This window comes from Gymnodraco acuticeps, unplaced genomic scaffold (genome assembly GCF_902827175.1).
Source record: "Gymnodraco acuticeps unplaced genomic scaffold, fGymAcu1.1, whole genome shotgun sequence".
NCBI lineage: Eukaryota > Metazoa > Chordata > Actinopteri > Perciformes > Bathydraconidae > Gymnodraco > Gymnodraco acuticeps.
The window spans coordinates 225,903-242,214 of record NW_022990141.1 but is presented as its reverse complement, the minus strand read 5'-3'; the positions used below and the strand labels follow the sequence as shown (position 1 = coordinate 242,214).

The 16,312-nt window shown below is 42.9% G+C and overlaps 1 protein-coding gene across 1 annotated transcript in view; it reads left to right on the top strand.

The window, feature by feature from the left end:
• Positions 1 to 16,312, top strand: part of herc2 (HECT and RLD domain containing E3 ubiquitin protein ligase 2) — a 101,079-nt gene that overhangs the window by 63,818 nt on the left and 20,949 nt on the right. Inside the window, 16 exon segments of the mRNA XM_034217170.1 lie at positions 1,506 to 1,650; positions 3,851 to 4,076; positions 4,598 to 4,769; positions 5,784 to 5,970; positions 8,466 to 8,609; positions 8,882 to 9,073; positions 9,658 to 9,811; positions 9,992 to 10,099; positions 10,180 to 10,311; positions 10,415 to 10,573; positions 10,936 to 11,054; positions 11,586 to 11,711; positions 12,108 to 12,263; positions 13,560 to 13,874; positions 14,457 to 14,671; positions 15,993 to 16,170. Coding sequence (XP_034073061.1) covers positions 1,506 to 1,650; positions 3,851 to 4,076; positions 4,598 to 4,769; positions 5,784 to 5,970; positions 8,466 to 8,609; positions 8,882 to 9,073; positions 9,658 to 9,811; positions 9,992 to 10,099; positions 10,180 to 10,311; positions 10,415 to 10,573; positions 10,936 to 11,054; positions 11,586 to 11,711; positions 12,108 to 12,263; positions 13,560 to 13,874; positions 14,457 to 14,671; positions 15,993 to 16,170 — 2,728 coding nt within the window.

The window sequence follows — 16,312 nt, the reverse complement described above, 5'->3', positions numbered from 1 at the left end:
TACATTCATTGTTTCAGAGTGATTCTGAAACACCTTTCCCTGGACTGCAGATGAAACATAGCCTCCTAAACTGATGATTTGTCATCTTTGCTTTCCAATGAGTGTTAAAGGTCACCTATTATGCAAAATCCACTTCTTCATGTCTCTTCTACATCAACATGTGTCCCCTCTTCTTCATGTCTCTTCTACATCAACATGTGTCCCCTCTTCTCCATGTCTCTTCTACATCAACATGTGTCCCCTCTTCTCCATGTCTCTTCTACATCAACATGTGTCCCCTCTTCTTCATGTCTCTTCTACATCAGCATGTGTCCCCTCTTCTTCATGTCTCTTCTACATCAACATGTGTCCCCTCTTCTTCATGTCTCTTCTACATCAACATGTGTCCCCTCTTCTTCATGTCTCTTCTACATCAACATGTGTCCCCTCTTCTTCATGTCTCTTCTTCATCAACATGTGTCCCCTCTTCTTCATGTCTCTTCTACATCAACATGTGTCCCCTCTTCTTCATGTCTCTTCTACATCAACATGTGTCCCCTCTTCTTCATGTCTCTTCTACATCAACATGTGTCCCCTCTTCTTCATGTCTCTTCTACATCAACATGTGTCCCCTCTTCTTCATGTCTCTTCTACATCAACATGTGTCCCCTCTGTGGAAAGAGACTCTGAAAGTTTCAGGAACAAAGATTCTCTCTCTTTTTGATCCATTTCTATAAAAACCTGTCTGAAAATGAGCTGATCAGATTTTGGCCACTTTATGATGTCATAACGATGTTTTGTCTTGTGTAACCATTAGCCAATCACCAACCAAGGTAACCCCCCCCCCCCCTTATCACCTGAATCTCCTCCTAGAGCACCATTGTGTTCTTTGTAACCAAATCTCTCTCAGAGGGGCGTGGGGAGGGGCTCCTTATTTTCATCTAAAGTAACAGACAGAGAGGGTGTTTCTCAATGTCGAGTATGCTTGCTTGGTAGCACATGTCTTCCGAGTTACTTGCTTCAGAAGCGAGGCAAGAATCCTTCCTGGCATTGGGAAAACGAAGAGTGGAACAGGTGAGCAAGTGTGCAGGTGTGTGTCATATGAGAGGCCCCGTCTTACATTTTCCGCCACAGATTTGGGGAAATTGGTCCGTGCGCAAAGCATTGTGGGGATTTTAAGACCGCGGAGTCTACACATGTGCAGCCTCGAAATTTCTCGCTATGAAGCACGCCGGGCTCGGTAGAATCCCAAGTATGCTGGACATTGGAACAGTCCTTCGGCGGCACTCGATGACGTAGTGTGCTTGAAATAGTGGCTCTGGAGCAGCTTTACTCGCGATTGAGAAACACCCACAGTCAGCACTTTTGAAACAGGGCTGAAACAGAGGGGATTATGGGTAATGCTGCAATGATCTGTTTGGTGTTTCAGCCAATCAGAGACATGTTTTATATATATCTGAGACCTGTAATATATTGATGAAAAACAGTATAATAGGAGACCTTTAACTGTTCGTGTTTCCTTACAGGGGCAAAGGCGACTATTTCCGCCTGGGCCACGGCACCGATGTCCACGTGCGAAAGCCTCAGATGGTGGAGGGACTGCGGGGGAAAAAGATTGTCCACGTGGCGGTGGGAGCACTGCACTGTTTGGCCGTTACAGAAACAGGACAGGTGTGTACTGACCGTCAGAGCGTTACAACCCAGAGCCTCTGCTCAGTTACTGCCGTGGCTCTGAGCCAGATGTGTGTTTTCTCCTCCTGTAGCGCGACTTTATTTATCGACTCTGACCTTTGTCTCACGGCCAGTTTCCCTTTTATATACTACCATCCATCAGAAGGAATTTAATGACACATCACTTCCTATCATAAGAGGCAGCTACTCAATATTTGAACACTTGAAGAGGTTGTTAAGATTGAGTGCTTAGAGCGAAGACTTCACAGATTTAAACTAAAGAATGTATTTAGATAACCACGGCACATCCCTTTTTTTAAACCATACATATATCATTAACACAGGAGATTGAACAATAAAGAAAACACACCTAGGAAACTGATTACTAGATTGATTGCAGGGGTAGTAGATTTTCATTCTCACTGGCCCAACCATCGTAACCACTGGCCCAGAGCATTCGTCCAAAAAAATCGACTCTAATAATGAAGAAAATGAACACATTTGTTGCAATACTAATTTATGCGCAAACTATACATTACTACTTCTACTACAACATTTGAAGTAGGGCTGCTCAATTAATCTTATTTTAATCACAATTACGATTTTGGCTTGCAACAATTATGAAAATAACATAATCGAAATAGAACGATTATTTTATATATATATATATTTTTCAGTTGAATTATACTTAGAGTTCAGGGTAATCAACTGTTAAAAACATACTGTTCAACTTTTATTTTTCAATAAATGGATGTTTTCAAAGTAAATGGATAATCGTTTTTAATAATCGTGATATCAATTATTGACCCAAATAATCGAGATTATGATTTTTGCCATAATCGAGCAGCCCTAATTTGAATCATCAGCTCTTCCTCATTTTCCTCAATTGTTCATATTTGGTTTATTACAATTATTATATTGTGGTCATTGTTAAAAGAAAAAAAGAAGGGTGACATTTCTGCTAAGAGTATTATTATTTGTATAATACACTTCCTGCCTTCGTGTCATTATCAGGAGTTAGAAATGTAATTGCTAATAGATTAGATTAGAGCCTTCATTCTCCTAAACTGCTGGGACATTTCCCTATAGCCAATATACAGCATAGGTTGGCATTGATTTCATACTCCCTGTCACTCTCCTTTAACTCCTCCGGTGACTTTCTTATATTTGAAGATTGTTTTTTGGCCGGTTACCCGTGGTTTTAAAAACATTTTGGCGAATGGTTAGGTGGCGCGAAAGTCTGTAGTGAAGGAGCGTGCTCGCACTGCGCTCTACTCCGCAGCAAACAGCCGTTTGATTTTCATCCAACAACGACAACCGCCTCACGAAACGCTATGTTGTAGCGTTAATAAACAAAACAATTTAACAAAATACCAAAATACCACAGGACCATGTGATTTTATGTCTTACTGTTTTTTTTTAAAGCAACATTTTTAATGGCCCGAGCGGGCAAGTAGAAAGTACATTATGCTGTCTAAATAGTGCTTCCGGGCTAGCGGGCCATTTATAAGCAGGGGGTCCGCGGGGTCTTAAAAAGTATTAAAAGTTGATAATTCAATTTAGCGAAAAATGAAGGCTATTAAAAAGTATTAAACGGCCAAGGTGTTACATTTTGTAGCTTGTTTTCAATAAGTATATAAATGGTCCAAAGAGGTTGTATTCTCCAGTCTGCCTGAATGTAATCATTGCGTAGGTGTGTAGTGTGATTCTGTGTAGTTTATTGATGGCATCCCGTTGGGTTTGACGTCATCTGAACAGGACATCGCACGCTCACTGCTTGATAGCGCGAAGGTCCGTTTACGCCGGTTGTTAAACAACATCGTGATGGGGAAATGCAAGTCTGCGTCCAAATGGTTGGAAGATAAGGAGGAAGGACAATCAATACTGTATATAGTCAATGTGAGGTAAAGTGTGTCGCCAAGGTAACCGGTTAAAACTCCAAGTGGCGATGAGGTCTTAAAATGTACGGAAAGGGTCTTAAAAAAGGTCTTAAAAGGAATTACATTTGACTTCAGGATTGCTGCATATACCCTGTTAATGTCTAGCCCTGCCTTGCCTCTCGGGGCGTCTGTACATTTATTAAACTAAAGAAAATTAAGTTCACGATTTTCCATTTTAGAACAGTTAAAGAAAACCTTGAATGTAACACAAAAGACCTTCGTGTTTATACTGAGGCTTTCCCCTCTCGTTTCTCCCTCAGGTGTTTGCATGGGGAGATAACGACCACGGGCAGCAGGGGAACGGCACCACCACGGTGAACAGGAAGCCCACCCTGGTGCAGGGTCTGGAGGGGCAGAAGATCACCCGGGTGGCCTGTGGCTCCTCCCACAGCGTGGCCTGGACCACGGTCGACGTGACCACGCCCTCCGTGCACGAGCCCGTCCTCTTCCAGACCGCCCGAGACTCGCTCGGAGCTTCTTACTTAGGTACTCATCAAATTTTCCCCTCAAAATATGGGGCCCTTTTTTCAAATGTGTTAAGAGGAGAAAGTTCCCAATCGTTCCTGATTAAATTTTGCATTTTGGAGAGGTCCCAACACTGGATGGGTTGTCGCGGGGAGGAGGTGCTGCCGTACTGACATTTATTGTTTATTATTGACATTTTGTTTTAGCTGACTGGTTTTCTATTTATTTATTTGTTTATATGTTGTTTGTCTGTTTTTGTATGTCTGTTTGTCTTCTGTCTGTGTGGGAATAACTTGCTCTGATAGAATAACTTTATGCTGTTGAAAAAACTCAATACAAAATAAATAAACATTGTTCCCTCTTAATAGTGGGGTTTCTTAGAGAGATTTTCCTGTGATGGTCTAAGGACAGAGGGTGCAGCTACTTTACTTATCGAGGTGGCACAGATTGACTGCAGCTCTGAATCTGTCTGATATCTGCAGGAGCTGTATGTGTGTGTCACATTATTAACTGTGTCATAGTGTGTGTATTGTCCTCTGCAGGCGTCCAGTCCGACAGTGACTCAGCAGCAGTGAACAACAAGCTGAGCGGGCAGAGCAGCGTGAAGCCCAACCGCCCGTCGCTAGCCAAGATCCTGCTCAGTCTGGACGGAAACCCGGCCAAGCAGCAGGCTCTGTCCCACGTTCTGTCAGCGCTGCAGATCATGTATGCTCGGTGAGTCGGAAATACATCCTCTCCTACAACGCACCATGTGACTCAACCATGTTAACGACTGGCTAAGGACCTTTGTCACCCGCCTCCTTCTTTCATTTCTTGTTGCACATAAGCCTTACGGCCCATCCACACAGCGGCGTTGGAAGCTTCTTCCAACGCCGCTGTGTGGATGTGCTTCTGCCCATTCACTTTGAATGGGGTGACGTCACTTTTCGCCGAACTGCATTGTGGGAAGCAGAGCGGAGCTTTCCTGGCGTTTCAGGCTGCAAAAGTTGAGCAATGTTCAACTTTTGAAGCTTCTGAAGCTTTCGGTGGAAGCGTCAGCCAATCAAATCATATGCCAGTACAAGCTCTAGCCAATCAAACCGCTGCTTGTGTGTCAGGGGCGGGAGATTCATGTGATTGGTTGTTGGTCGAGCTTCAGACACGCCCAGCTCCAAGCTTTTTTTGAAGCTGTAGTGTGGACGGGCCGGTAGAGTAAAAAGCCAAAATGACATGTGACATGCACACTAAGTCTGAAAACGGTAAAAAATAACAGTCATAAACTCGGAACATGTGAAAGAGTAATTTATAGACGCCCTATTTAGTTTTTTTTGGTTTTCCCTTTCCTGTAGTGTGTTCTATAGGTTTTAGTGCATGTAAATGGTCGGCTGTTTTCAGCCCATCACATATGGAGATGTTCTGCTTCTCTCTGTCGTATATCATATTAAAGTAAATATCTTTAAATGTCTCTAGATTAAAAACATCAACAGATAATGAAAATAATCGTCATGACAGCCACCTTAGTTTAATATTTAACCATGAAAATGAAAAATCTTTTGGCTAGCATCACGTTAGGAAAAGGATTAAGATGCTTTGGGAGGTTGATGGTGTTAAAATCCTCATAGCTGTGTTTACAAAGTGGTGCTGAGTGACGCCACTGAAAGTGTGTATGTCTAAATAATATAATCAGGCACTGTAACTCTCATTAGTGTGTGTGTTACCGTTGACAGGAAGTGTTCTGTGTGTCCTCAGGGACGCAGTGGTTGGAGCTCTGATGCCGGCCAGCATGATCCTGCCTGCAGAGGTTCCCGCCAGCTCCCCTCTCCCCCCCTTTGACTCCTCCTCCTCCTCCAGCGTCAGCGATGAAGAGGGGCCTCCGGTCCTTCCTGAAGCCGAGGAGAGGCTCAGCCCCAACCCCTGGCAGGACAAGAAGGGAGAGGTGAGGAACACATTTATATTTAGTATGACTTTAATAATTGTCAGTTAGGGTGTTCCTTTGCCTTTTTTATCCATACCCACGGCATCTATTGCTCCCAAATTCAAGATTCAAGGCTTTTATTGTCATTAGTGCACAGCTACAGTGTAGTTATCACAATGAAAACTTAGGTCACAGGCTCCTCCAACAGTGCAACACAATAAAACAGATACATATATAACCTCATGCAGTTTCTAAAATGTTTTTGTTTCTAACATGTTGGGTATCTTGGTAGTTTTGCCGGCCAGGGTCTATTAAGAATGAATACAGGCGATAATACCTTACAACGCTCAACATTAAAGGTCCCATGTCATGGCCATTTCTACTAATCATAATTCCATTGTTGAGGTCTACTAGAATAGATGACATTGTTCATTGTTCCAAACTCACATTGGTTTCTCACAGCATCTCTGTATAGTATGTGTATTCACTCTCTGTCCTAAACGGCTTGTTGGAGCTCCTGCCCCCCCCCCCCCCTCCCTGTGAGCTCACTGTGCTCTGATTGGTCAGCTAGCCCACTCTGTTCTGATGAGTCTACCACCGTTACAGCGGAACATCAGTGATTATGTGTTACAATGGCGTTTGTTAGCAACCAGAAAATGACACCAGTAAGGACAAACAGATGAGAATGCTGCGTGGGGTCTTGGTGCCGTGTTGGCGGGACGTTGCGCGGCTCGCTGCTGTGAGGAGCGGACAGTGTCAGCTCTATTACTGGTGTCGTTTCCTGGTTGCTGCGTGGGGTCTGCGAGACATCGCGAAACTCAGCCTGAGCATCATGGACGTGGGAAGGGGGGGTGCTGAGGGGGCTGCAGCACCCCCATCTGCGAGGCTCCACTAGCACCCACACCCCCCCCCAAAACGCGGCGCACCTACAGTGTAAGCGCGCCACAGTTTTGCAGCTGATAGAGTGTTTGTGTGTGTGTGTGAGGAGCTCCACGGATTGGTCCATTTGGGTATGGTCACGTCACTGTACACAGCAAGGACAAAAAAGATCTCCAACGAGGCGTTCTGGGGCAGCAGACAGGTATTTTCTGTGTTAGAGTTTTACTCGCTACAGGGTGTACTTTGAGGGTTTGTGACTCTGCAGACCGTTTACATGCAGAACAACCTTCATAACACACAAGGGGACGGGTGATAACCGGAAAAGCATGACATGGGACCTTTAAAATGATGTTATAGTTCAAACTAAGTTCATACAAAGAAAGTTAATTGAATCTGTCATACATGGTGCATTTCTTAATTTAATGTTCTTATTTAAGAAATTGAAAAAACGCACCCTACTGGATCTAGCCTATTGTGTGAACATGGCGCTAACGCAAGGGTGTAACTTTGGTTTGAGAAGTGGTGGGGACACAAAACAGGGGGTCCTGCGCAATGAAACATTTTCTCAATTTAATTCCATTTCCTGCCTTTCTACAAATGTATTAGGGACTATAGTGTTAACAAATCCAAGAAACATGTGTAGTGTATATAATGAGTGTGCACACTTATCTAGTATCCTATCCATGTGAACTTGTTTTATTTGTGATGACCTCACATCCTCTAGGGGGGTCCGGGGGCATGCACCCCGGGAAGATTGTTTTCTTTAAATTGAAGATTGAAGATCTGGTGCACTTTGAGGGCAACATTAAGAGATGTATGGATACAGCTCTCAACAATCATATGAAACAGAACTGTATATATTTCAATAATCAAAAAACCATTAGAATATTCTCACAACCAATAACACATCATTGATAAACTCCTCTCTCCTATCTGTATCATACCTAGTCTGCAATCTTTCTTTTTATTTATGCATATTTGACTAATCACTCCCCTTTCAAACTGTGTTTTTTATTTGTGTACTGACCTATAGTACACATTGGAAGGATTTCTTAGTTTATTTTATATACAACTAATATTACATAAATGGAAATATTTGTTTACATAGATGACCAAACCGTTTGAGACCCACTGAGATAACTTAGACTAAAGTTTACAATCTAATCGCTCAGTCCTTTACCTCCCTGACCTGACGTTATCTCTCTCAGTCCCACAGGAGCTCTCTCTCTCTCTCTCTCTCTCTCTCTCTCTCTCTCTCTCTCTCTCTCTCTCTCTCTCTCTCTCTCTCTCTCAAAGTCTGACAGGAAAGAGCTCTCACTCTCCTTATTGTTGAGACAGCTTCTAATGTCCGTTAGCTCCGAGCTAGCACCAAATGCTAACAACAACCCCCTAACTCTCTATCTCTCTCTCTTTCTATCTCTCTCTCTCACAAGATGCGCTCGTGCCACACACACACAGACACTCCTTCGTGACGATGACCGCTTGCGTAAAATAAATAAATAATAAACACATTTAAAAAGTGGGGGGGGACACAAATGTGATTTTTGAAAAGTGGGGGGGACATGTCCCCCCTGTCCCCAGTGGAAATTACGCCCATGCGCTAACGTGTTTTTATGTGTGTGTGTGTGTGTGTGTAGGCTCCCTCCTCAGAAGATGCTCTCACCCCCACCTCAGGTATAACCCCGTCTGCCTCCGGTGGTTCCTCTCGTCCCTTCATCCCCGTCACTGATGACCCCGGAGCCGCCAGCATCATCGCTGAAACCATGACTAAGACCAAAGAGGTGAGTTTGACTGACTCGGCATGTGTGAATTCATAAAGTGGTGCAGGAATGAGTCCTAAAACCCAGAAATGTGTCTGCATTTCAGCACTTCACTAAATGAGACGACTAAACGTCATCACGCCCAGCATTAGCCACCTTTTAGATTAGCGGTTTCGACGTGAATTCATGTGACCGTGCTGTAGTAAACCAGCGAGATGCTACCTACAAAAATCTGTCATTTCTGCCCCACTCCTTTAACCCGAACACGTTGTCCTGCTTTATGTTCCCTTCAGGACTCGGAGAGCCATAGTAAGGTTGTGGGTCCGGAGCCTCAGTACCTGGATGAGTTCACCAGTCTGCTCGTTCCCGATGATACCCGTGTAATGGTGGACCTGCTGAAGCTGGCGGTGTCCTGCCGCTCCGGAGAGAAAGGGAAGGAGGTGCTGTCCGCCGTGCTGTCAGGCATGGGAACAGCTTACCCTCAGGTGATTTACTTTACTTTTACAATATCACGTTACCGGTAAAACCCATTTTTTTTACTTTGCTTGTACTCGCTCTCCTGTCAGTAGCTTTATTAAGGTGCAAACACATGTTGACTGCATGTGAAGATTTCAACATTTGGGATAGACATTACTGTTGCAAAACCAAAGTGTAGCCGCATTTAAAACATCGTAGTGAATATTAATGAATGCATTATGAAATCGGCAAAATAGTTTGAAGCTCCATTATCACATTTTGAAGTAATTTTGGTGACAAAATATTATCATTGCCCTTTGAGATATAAAGCATTAATTTCTATGTGAGCATTTTAAAAGTCAATATTGAACATTTAAAGTCGATCTAAAGTAATATAAAATGATTCGTGCAGCCCTAGTTTATACTATACCACAGAAGGAACAATTATTGATTTAGAAAAGATAAGATTAAATATATATTATTAATATGGCATCATTTGTCTTATGGGAACTTTTGTGAATTATATTGAATGGTTATTTGGGTGCATCTTTATCTCCCTAGCCTCGTGATTGGTCGTAACATTTGTTTAATCTCTGTCTCTCTGGTGTTGCAGGTGGCAGACATGCTGCTGGAGTTGTGTGTCACAGAGTTGGAGGACGTGGCGACGGACTCTCAGAGCGGCCGTCTGTCCTCTCAGCCCGTCGTGGTGGAGAGCATCCACCCGTACACCGACGACACCTCCACCAGCGGCACCGTGAAGATCCCAGGTACAAACAGAGAAGATACAGAAACAGAGGGGATTATGGGATGCTGCAATGATCTGTTTGGTGTTTCAGACAAACACTTCAGAGACATGTTCTGTATATATCTGAGACCTATAATATATTGATGAAAAACACTTTAAATTGCCATATCATCTTTAACGTATCTCTTATTTTGTTCTGTAGGTGCAGAGGGTCTGAGGATAGAGTTCGACCGCCAATGTTCGACGGAGCGACGCCACGACCCGCTGACCATCATGGACGGAGCCAACAGGATCGTATCCGTCCGATCAGGTGATGAGAGGAGGACCATCAATCTGAGTAACCATTAAGTGTGTGTCCATGAATGAAGTCTGACCGTGTGTGTGCTTCAGGGCGGGAGTGGTCCGACTGGTCCAGTGAGTTGAGGATCCCGGGGGATGAACTCAAATGGAAGTTCACCAGCGATGGCTCAGTTAACGGATGGGGATGGCGCTTCACTGTGTATCCCATCATGCCTGCTGCTGGTGAGCCACTTCATACGACTAAACATTGACAATAATCTGTGACCAGATCAGTGTTTCCATTAGCAAAATGTGTGACATAAATCCTTTTCGTTTCCCTCCCCAGGTCCCAAAGACCTCCTCTCAGACCGCTGCATCCTGTCCTGCCCCTCCATGGATCTGGTCACATGTCTGCTGGACTTCAGGCTCAACTTCGCCTCCAACCGGAGCATCGTGCCGCGCCTCGCCGCCTCCCTGGCTGCCTGCGCTCAGCTCAGTGCACTAGGTACGGTACTTGTGGCCATAATCATCTCCAAAAGGTTTATTTATGTGACTTTTCTTAGGCAAGGCAAGTGTATTTATATAGCACCTTTCAACACAAGGCAATTCAAAGTGCTTTCAAAAAAGGAAAGACATTAAGAGCATTAAGAAACATATCATAAAATGGCATTTAAAAACACTCATTTAAAAGCAAAGATAATAAAACATGACTAAATATAACAAAGGTACATGAATAACTTTAGACCTTTAGGGATATTTCTAAGGTACAAAAAGGTAAAAGACAGATGTAAGGAGTAGGGTTCGGGTTAGAGGTGTAGAGATTTAATGGCGTTTCGAAATTCATTATTTAATTGAATGTATTTGCAGCTGCCGGCCACAGGATGTGGGCTCTGCAGAGACTGAGGAAGCTTCTGACCACAGAGTACGGTCAGTCCATCAACATCAACCGACTGCTGGGATACAGCGAGGGCGAGGCGCGCTCTATGGTGAGATCCACAGGAGAAAAGTTTGTTGTTTCAAATATTTGTATTGAGAAGAAGCATACAAGTGTAAGCAAAAGTACAGACTTCTTTGGGGTGGAAATCATGCTTCCCTTTTTCAACATAGAAGACAAACAGAACAGCCAACAAGAAATAATAAAGAAAAAACATAGCATGACAGGATTACCATACTTAATGACATACATAGTCATAGTGGGAAAGAACAAACAAAATAGTATATATAATAAAAATAAATAAATAACTTAAAGGGTGAGGAGAAAAGTTTCTTAATAAAAGGCTTTACTGATATATTTATTGGGTTTATTCTATGTTTGGCCGACGATTTAATCTAAGGAGCCTGATACAAGAGTGCTCAATATCTGATTTGATATAGAATTCCTAACATATAATCTATTTTGGTGTGAAGATGTAATAATAGTGTTATCAAGCATTGTAAATAACTACAATACAGTACTATGGAAGCTCAAAGCTCATGGTTTAAATAAGTAATTTATCTGATTAACTATTTTCTTTCAGAGTTTCACAGGCAGTGCGCTGGCCGCCTTAGTGAAGGGGCTTCCAGAGGCTCTGCAGAGGCAGTACGAGTACGAGGACCCCATCGTCAGGGGAGGAAAGCAGCTGCTTCACAGTCCATTTTTCAAGGTACGTTCATTATTATTACCTTATACCACGATTGGTTAATAGCAGTGTAACGTGGGCCCGTATTTACTCGACTTTGAGCGGAAAAAGCCTGTTGAAGTTCGACACATTTAAAGTCATATTGTCCGTTGGAAATAATTTAAATGTTACGAGCCAGACCGACCTACATATATTCTGGTTTCTTTCAACATGTTTTATTTTATCTAACAATATTAAGGGCCTAAAGCTGAAATAAATAATCTGTGTCTACATGACTTCATGATGTAATTTCTCATCTTCATATCAATTCGGACTCTGAAATCTTCCTGGAGACATTAACCAAAACCAATTATGTGGAATGGACAAATGTGCATTCGTTTTTTGTAGATCATAAAGTAGGTTTTTGTGTTATTTATCCAGGTGTTGGTTGCTCTTGCCTGCGACCTGGAGCTGGACACGTTGCCCTGCTGCGCTGAGACCCATAAGTGGGCCTGGTTCCGCCGGTACTGCACCGCCTCCAGAGTGGCTGTGGCTCTGGACAAGAGGACGTCCCAGCCCAGAGCCTTCCTGGATGAAGTGAGTCTTCACCAGTATCACATTACAGTTACTAACATTGCACAAACAAATGACTAGATTCTCCCTTTGGTTTATATTTGAGTGACATTTGCGCGACTTGTCCACATGCAACTGTCACAGGGGTTGTGCTGCAGTTCAGAGACATGGCGGAGTCATCAACAGTGTTATGTGACAATGGACACTGAACGTTTGAAAGTTTAGAATTTGTGTCTACCACTGCTCACATCTTCCTTATTGCAATAGTAATTGTTATATGTGTGCACATGTAGGCCTAAGTTTGAAGTTTTGGCTATAGATGAGAGTAACACCTACGTCACTTCCGTGGGAAAATTACAGCCCCGCCCACTTTTGGGGGGAAAACAACGCTGTCATTTTTTCATGGCGGTCAATACACATTCTGTAGTTTTTGCCAATCCGATCAGAAATTAAAGAAAACCGTGGATTTTCTGATCTTCAAAGAGCCCGATTACGATGGCCAGACAGGCAAACAATTACATGAAATCATTGGAAATCCAAGATCGGTCTCGATATATGGTTAAATTAAAATCAGTAGTCGAGGCCGTAATTTCCCCAGCTGTTACTCTCATGAGCGAGGCGGAAAATAATTGTGTTATCATGCCAAAAAGCTGCTGTGTCGTTTATTGCTCCTCAAACATTCAAACAAATCCAGAGTTCAGTGTTTCTGGACTTCCTCTAAGAAGAAAGGACAGTAACAGAAGAGCTCTGTGGCTTCAGGCTCGATCGCCGTTCAAATGACAACGTTGGTTTCCCCCAAAAGTGGGCGGGGCCGTAAAGTCACGTAAATGTTACTCTCATCTATGGACATCGATCGCCTACTGCTATATTTAACCATATATCGAGCCCGATCTTGGATTTCCAATGATTTTATGTAATTGTTTGCCTGTCTGGCCATTGTAATCGGGCTCTTTGAAGATCCACAAATCCACGGTTTTCTTACATTTCTGATCGGATTGGCAAAAACTTCAGAATTTGAATTGACCGCCATTCAAATGACAGCTTTGTTTTCACCCAAAAGTGGGCGGAGCCGTCATTTTTGCCCGGAAGTGACGCATGTGTTACTCTCATCTATAGACTGTTGCTGAGTCACGCAAAAGTAATGTAACGAGTTACTTTATGTAGAGAGTAAAGAAGTAATGTAATACATTACTTTTTTTGAGTAACGACCCCATCACTGGTCTTCACACACTTTTACATTCAAATGATATTCAAAAAGAAGATATATTTAATACCAGATATACTACAAATTGTCCTTCCTTATCTCCTCTGCCGTTGAAGGTCACAAAGAAAATCCGAGAGCTTATGGCCGACCACGAGATCATGAACAGCCTCCACGAGAGTCACGACTTGTTCAAGCGCGAGCACGACGAGCAGCTCGTTCAGTGGATGAACCGGCGACCGGACGACTGGACGCTGTCGGCCGGGGGCAGCGGCACCATCTACGGCTGGGGCCACAACCACAGGGGCCAGCTGGGGGGCATCGAGGGAGCGAAGGTCAAAGTTCCCACGCCCACTGAAGCCCTCGCCACACTGAGGCCGGTGCAGCTGATCGGGGGGGAGCAGACGCTGTTCGCCGTCACCGCAGATGGAAAGGTCTGTCTCTAATCTCATCACACAATAGTGATTAACATGTTTGATGCACAATGTTAGAGATATTTTTGTCTGTAACTCATCGATTAATTTGGCTGCAACAATGATTTGATCTAAGGAGCCTGATTCAAGTGTTTTCAATTGAATGTTTCCAATGCAAATGTCACAAAATGCTGTTTTCTGCTTTTCAATTTGGAGATTTTCTGATTTTCTCTACTTTATTTCACATTAAAGTAAATAATGAATCAAATCAAAGTTATCTAAATAGGCTTTATTTTCAAGATTTTCCACTGATGTCTGCAGTTAGAAACCCAACTTAGAAGCATTTTCTGCACTGGTAGTATCCAGAGAATGTCCTTCAACCTGAACATTATGAACATATAACACATATCTTGACAAGAAATGTATGCATAAGTCCTTATTATGAATTTCAAAACATAACATGCTGTTACCATGACCCTTATCCAATGTATTCTCATATTCTTAACAATAGTGGAGTATTAGAGAGTGTATAATTTTGTCTGTGGTCTTCCAGGAAAACTTGATATACATTGTCATATTAATACATTTGTTCTGGATCCCCAGCTGTACGCCACAGGATACGGGGCGGGGGGCAGGTTAGGCATCGGGGGCACAGAGTCCGTCTCCACCCCCACGCTGCTGGAGTCCATCCAGCACGTCTACATCAGGAAGGTGGCCGTGAACTCCGGAGGGAAGCACTGCCTGGCGCTGTCCTCCGAGGGGGAGGTGTACTCCTGGGGAGAGGCGGAGGACGGGAAGCTGGGCCATGGGAACAGAAGGTCCACACTCAATAATATATACATGACTTTGAACCTTCAATTTACAGTTCACAACACACGCGATGACATTTTAAATCACTGTAGGAATTAAGGAGTGATGTTAAGTGTTCAGTTTTATACAGGATTTCTGCAAAGTCCTCAAACATTCATTATTTAGTTATAAATGTAGGTCTAAATTGTGTTTAAAACGATTTTCAGGTCTTACAATGAATGCTTTTCTGAAATGAAAAATTATTTAGTTATTTTTATTATTATTTATAAAAAATATTGATCTGTTTTATTAGTTATTTATTACATTTTTTAATAGAGAGCCGAAGTCCCGCCCATCTACTTCCGACCCATGGGACCTTATTTCGGAAAAAGTATGTATTGAAGTCAATGGGAGAGAAAGATTATCTTTCGATCCCGTTTGAATTGTGCCATGAATTACACATATGATGTTTGTCAATCTTAAAAAATCATTTCCATGTCAAAAAAGTCAGTTTGTCGTAAAACTGTTGAAATATAAGACTATGAAAAATATGCAACTAGAAAGACTACAAATCCCAGAGTCCCGGTCCCGCATGCTGGCTCTTAGGAACCGACTAACTCCCCTTGTGTGTATGCACAGCTCTCAACGTGCCCAGACTTGGAGTGATTTTCACCTCTTTTAATACTTTCCACCTCATTCTGAAAGAAAGAAGTTAAATGTTTCAACGTGACGGCCGTCTTGGTGTGTGGTGCGAGACGGGAGATGTAGTTCATTGAGCGGTTTCACACCAAAAAAAGTGTTACTTCACAGTTTTACGACACATTTTTATTTTTTTGACTTGCAAAATTATCTTTTAAATTGACAAACATCATGTGTGTAATTCGTGGCACAATTCAAACGGGATCGAAAGATAATCTTTCTCTCGCCATTGACTTCAATACATACTTTTTCCAAAATAAGGTCCCATGGAGCTCCTCCGGAAAGGGAGGGACTTCTTCGCCTCTCTATAGAAGGAATTTTGTTATAAAATTATACATTTTTCATATGGGTTTTGACCATATTTGGACGTAATCTTTGAAAACACATTTTTACCCCCATGTGTAAGAAATAGGATTATGCTGCACAAAATGTGTTCTAAAAAAACATCTCGGTTTAAATGAGAACATCTTCTGCCAGTATGACCTCAAAATACAAATTTAAAGGAACACATTTCTTTCTATGTGGTCAAAAAACTCCTACATTTGGTTTGTCTTTATCCCCCTTCTCTTCGTCTGTATCATCTTATAAAAAACGTCTTGCATTGCACTTGTTGAAGAGTGTTATATTGACATTGACTCCTCTCTGATTCAGCCCGTGTGACCGCCCTCGTGTGATCGAGTCCCTGCGGGGGGTGGAGGTGGTGGATATCGCAGCCGGGGGGGCTCACAGCGCCTGCATCACGGCCAGCGGAGAGCTCTTCACCTGGGGCAAGGGGCGCTACGGACGCCTGGGGCACGGAGACAGCGAGGACCAGCTCAAACCCAAACTGGTCAGTAACGTTTTACATCTATTTCTCATATAACCTCACAACGGCTCTATGCATTACATTAATGCACACAATGTTGACAATATCTGTTTTTTTTACTGCACATATTTTATTCCATTCTATTTCAATGTAAATACTGCTTTAT